The 5,518-nt window shown below is 42.9% G+C and overlaps 1 protein-coding gene across 1 annotated transcript; it reads right to left on the bottom strand.

Annotated features, from left to right (window-relative positions):
- Positions 1 to 4,582: 4,582 nt before the first annotated feature.
- On the bottom strand, positions 4,583 to 5,116 carry LOC115980415. The gene has a single exon (XM_031102661.1). The coding sequence runs from the start codon at positions 5,114 to 5,116 to the stop codon at positions 4,583 to 4,585; it is 534 nt and encodes a 177-aa protein (XP_030958521.1).
- Between the last annotated feature and the right edge of the window lie 402 nt (positions 5,117 to 5,518).

Below are 5,518 nucleotides of genomic sequence, written 5' to 3'. Positions count from 1 at the left end.
AGGATTGTGGACGAGTTTTATATACAGTTTTATTTTCACAACTTAAGGGGTTTTTGGACGTGGGTCGTCCACCCTTCTTTAATTTTCATGAAAAAATGAATATTTTCTATTTCCTCCTTCCATTGTGTTTGAATACATACATTTTTAGCTTTATGTATGGAATTTTTTTTCTCATTAATCACATCATTTGTGGTTATGTGGTTCGTCCACCTTGGAATTCAGTTTGCCTCGTCTTGATTATGGGGGTGAATTTGTATTACATCACAAGATAGAGCAAATTGAATCCCTTTAGCTGATGTATAGTTCGTCTATGAATGACTTCCTTTTCGATTAGATCTAATTCATCACTCAAATTTAGGGACAATCATTTTGTCGTCCTTGACAAGACTTCCCAGCAATTTCTCGTCCAATGCAATGGATTGTTATGCTGGTTTTTTGCAATCTTTGTTCGTCCGTATTTTAGATGGTCACTTCTTGGATTTCATCTCGTCTTGAGCTTTAGACGGATATATCCTTAGTTCAGGTTTCATCTCGTCTTTGAGCTTTGGACGGATGTACCTTCGTTTTTAAATCAAGTTTCTTCTCGTCTCAAGCTCTAGACGAATGTACCTTGTTTCTTTTTTCCTTTTTGAGGAAAGTTTATGGACGATATATCCTTGCGTCCAAGGATTTCATTCGTCCGTGCTTATTTTTCTTTTTTGTGGATCAGTCTGAATGAATATACAAAGATGAAGGATTCCAATAATATACTTGAAAATACATCATATATATATATATATATATATATATTTGAAAATCCAAACTTATGTAAACATTCGTCCACAGGCATGACACATGCTCGTGAGCTAGTGCCTTATTGAATTAAAAATACAAACCAACTCGTCCATGAATAGCACAAAAGTGAAAACACTAATGTACTTTCTAGGGGATTATTAAAATACTTAGAACACAAAATAGTAGTAAATAAACATGTACTTCTGCTCATCTAGCTGTCTCGTCCAAGGCCACTTTTGTCAAGAGTAGGCACTCATTGATGGTATTTCCTTAGGTGCTCAACATTCCAAGGGTGTTCTAGCCTCCGCCCATCCAAAGCTTCCAAATAGTAGGATCCTTGCCTCTTGCAGTTGATAACCCTATAAAATCCTTCCCAATTTGGTCCAAGTTTCCCGTAGGTCGAGTTTCTTGTTGCCAAGGTAACCCTCTTCAGGACGAGATCTCCGATGTTGAAACGCCTAGGCTTCACCATGGCATCATATTGTCTTGCCATGAGATTTTTGTACCTCGCTGTCCTTTGTTCTGCATCCAGCTTGACTTCGTCCATAAGGTCAAGGTTAAGACGGAGCTGTTCTTCGTTTTCTTCAACTTGATACTTCCTCACCCTATGGCTCATCATGTGTACTTCTGCCGGTATAACTGCCTCACTCCCATAGGCTAGTTTAAAAGGAGTTTCCCCTGTTAGAGTTCTCACTATCGTTCTATAAGCCCATAAAGCACCTAGTAACTCATCCGGTTATACTCCCTTTGCCCCTTCAAGCCGAGTCTTGATGATCTTCAACAAGGATCGGTTTGCTACTTCTGCCTGGCCATTGGCCTGTTGGTGGGAGGGTGAGGAGTAATGCTTCTTCATTCCAAGCTGTTCACAAAATTTTCTGAAAGGTGTGTTGTCAAACTGTCATCCATTGTCAGACACAAGTACTCTAGGTACCCCGAATCTGCATACAATATTCTTCCAGACGAAATTCTTGACATTCTGCTGCGTAATTTTTGCTAAGGGTTCAGCTTCCACCCATTTTGTGAAGTAATCTATTCCTACCACCAGAAACTTCATTTGCCGAGTTACAGTTGGAAAGGGCCCCAAAATGTCCAGTCCCCATTGTGCGAAAGGCCAAGGGGCCATCATTGGCGTGAGATACTCTGCTGGCTGTCTGGGAATGTTGCTGAAGCGCTGACATTGATCACATACTTTGACATATGTCTTAGCATCAGCTTGGATGGTTGGCCAATAGAATCCGCTACGAATGACTTTATGGACGAGTGATCTGGCTCCCAAATGGTTTCCACATGCTCCTTCATGAACCTCCTTCAACATGTAGTTTGCCTCGTCTGGAGCCAAACATCTTAAGAGAGGTTGAGAAAAACCTCTTTTGTATAACACTTCATCCATAAGCACGTACTTGGCTGATTTGACCCTGAGCTTCCTAGCTTCGTCCTCTTCTGGAAACCTTTCGTCCTTCAAGTATGACACTATTGGGGTCATCCAATTCCCGTCACCCTCTATCTGCAGCATTTCTGGAAGGTCAATACTTGGCATGTAGTGTACTTCATCCAACGCTTCATTCACAGACGCTTCCTTTGCTAGAATATCTACTTCCACATTCTCATCCCTTGGGATTTGAACAAAATCAGCTTTTTTGAATTTCTTTACAAGGTGTACTACCTTCCTTAGATATTTTTTCATTCTGTCTTCCTTGACTTCGCATGTCCCATTTACTTGGCCTATGACCAATTGAGAGTCTCCCAAGACAAGTATTGAGTTTGCTTCTACGGACTTGGCCAACTCCAACCCCTTTAAAAGGGCTTCATACTCCACTTCATTATTAGTAGTCTGGTATTGCAAACGGGCCTTGTACTTTAATTTTTCTCCTTCTGGCAACTGCGAAACAACTTCTATTCCCCCAGCATGCAATGTAGACGATCCATCTACATGGACGACCCATTTGCTATTGTACTCTCCTTCCCCAAGATCCTCGTAACTCGGAGTGAACTCTGCGATGAAATCTGCTAGGGCTTGAGCCTTTATTGCATTTCTCGGTTGGTACCGAATGTCGAATTCACTAAGTTCCACCGCACATTGAATCAGTCATCCTACGGCTTGCAGCTTGTTCATTGCCTTCTTAAGCGGATGGTCCGTCATGACATGAACTTGGAAGTAATGTCTTAACTTCCTAGAAGCCGTTATCAATGCAAAAGCCAATTTCTCTATAAGCGGATACCTTCCCTCTGCTCCTCTGAGTGCTCGACTAATGTAGTACACAGATTTTTGTACTTTCCCTTCTTTTTTGATTAAAGCTGAACTTACGGCATGTGGGGACACCGCTAAGTATAGGTACAGTTCTTCTCCTTGCACGGACGGACTTAATAATGGGGCAGTAGTGAGATAGTCCTTCAGGTCTTGGAAGGCCCTTTGACATTCGTCTGTCCATTCAAATGCCTTCCTGAGGACTTTGAAGAAAGGTAAACATTTGTCTGTAGCTTTCGAAACAAATCTGTTCAAAGCAGGAACTCGTCCAGTGAGGGATTGGACTTCCTTGATACTCTTCAGTGGCTCCATGTCCAATATAGCTTGGATCTTGTCTGGATTCGCCTCGATTCCTCTTTGCGAAACCATGAACCCCAGAAACTTTCCCGACGATACTCCGAATGCACACTTACTTGGGTTCAACTTCATCTTATATCGCCGAAGTGTTTCAAAGGTTTCCTGTAGGTCGTCCAGATGGCTTCCCTCGTCTATGCTCTTCATAAGCATGTTGTCGACATAAAGCTCTACATTCCGTCCTATTTGTAGACGAAACATGTGATTTACTAACCTTTGATAAGTTGCCCCTGCGTTCTTCAAACCGAAGGGCATCACTTTGTAGCAAAACAAGCCTTGGCTGGTAATGAAGGAAGTTTTTTCCTGATCAGCTTCATCCATCTTGATCTGATTATATCCTGAGAAGGCGTCCATGAACCTTAGCAACTGATGGCCAGCCGTAGAGTCCACCAATTGATCAATGCGTGGCAATGGACAACTGTCCTTAGGACATGCCTTGTTCAAGTCAGTGAAATCTACGCACATTCTCCACTTTCTATTTGCTTTCTTCACCATCACCACATTGGCTAACCAATCCGGGTAATAGACTTCCTTAATGAACTGCGCCGTGGTCAGTTTCTGAACCTCTTCCTTGATCGCCTTATCCCGCTTGAGAGCGAATACCATCTTCTTCTGACGAACAGGCTTAAAAAAGGGGTACACATTCAATCGATGAGTGATCACACTTGGGTCGATTCTTGGCATGTCGTCATGACTCCATGCAAAAAAGTCGATACTCTTTCTCAGGAACTGGATGAGGTCTTTTCTTGCTTTCTCCTTCATACTTATTCCAATTCTGGTGAATTTCTCGGGACCATCTTCTTGCAAAAGAACATCTTCCAATACTTTTGTGGGCTCTGCAACAACCCTTCTTTCCTCGATGCTCATTGTCTGCACCTGTTCGTCTAAAGCCATCATGGCTAAGTAGCATTCTCTAGCTGCCAACTGATCTCCTTGTACTTATCCTATCCCATACTCCGTAGGGAATTTGACTGATAGATGGTAGGTAGATGTTATTGCCTTCCAACTATTCAGAGTTGGTCTTCCAATAATGGCATTGTATGAAGACGTACAGTCCACCACGAGGAAATTGACTTCCCTAGTTAATTGTTGCGGGTATGACCCTACCGGTACTGGTAATGTAATGGTGCCTACGGGCTGCACCTTCATTCCTCCGAATCCTATCAATGGTGAGCAAACTGGACGAAGTTGATCCCGCCCAAATCTCATCTATTGGAAGGCAGGGTAGTACAATATGTCTGCTGAACTTCCATTGTCAACTAACACTCTCCTAGTTGTATAATCTGCAATAAGCAGTGTAATGACAATTGCATCGTCATGCGGGTGATGGATCCTCTCAGCATATTCGTCGGTGAAGGAAATGGTAGGCTCGTCCATTGATCTCGTCCTTGGTGATCGTCTAGAGAGCTGGACATTTTGCACCACTTTGAGATACGTCTTCTTCGACTTGGAAGATTGCCCCATCGAGTTTCCTCCAATGATAATCCTTATCTCTCCTAGTGGGGGCCGGGACGATTCCTCAATTTTTCCTTTCAACTTCTCATTTTTATGGTCTCTTCCGACGAAGTGTCTCAACTTCCCTTGTCTAATAAGATTCTCAATTTGCTGTTTCAGATCATAACATTCATCCGTGTCATGCCCATGGTCCCTGTGGAAGCGACAATATTTACTTTTATTGCGCTTATTGGGATCTTCCTTCATCTTCTCCGGCCACTTTAGAGAAGGGTCATCCTTGATTTGCATGAGCACCTAATCGAGTGGAGCATTCAGGGGCGTATAATTCTGGCTTCTTCCTAAGGGACCCGTCTTCCTGTTATCTCATTCCTTCTTATCTTCCGTCCGTCCCTTCTTTGGACGAGGGGCTTGTTCTGTGTGGCGTGCTGGGTGCGCTTCCATCCTTTCAGCTCTTTTCCTCTTCTTGGCTATGATCGCATCTTCTGCATTCATGAAGTTCTGAGTTGAATGGACTAGCTCAGCCATGGTTTGAGGCTCCTTCTCATATAGCTTGTGGATAAATAGGTCAGAGTTAATCCCGTTGTGGAAGGCCACCAATAGAAGTTTGTCATCTACCTCGTCCACACTAAGAGCTTCTCTATTGAAGCGAGTGATGAATGATCGCAAGCTTTCGTTTTCCCCTTGCTCTAT

The sequence above is a fragment of the Quercus lobata genome, chromosome 3, assembly GCF_001633185.2.
Source record: "Quercus lobata isolate SW786 chromosome 3, ValleyOak3.0 Primary Assembly, whole genome shotgun sequence".
NCBI lineage: Eukaryota > Viridiplantae > Streptophyta > Magnoliopsida > Fagales > Fagaceae > Quercus > Quercus lobata.
Note: the sequence above shows the minus strand (reverse complement) of the source record. Positions and strands in the feature narration are given on the sequence as shown.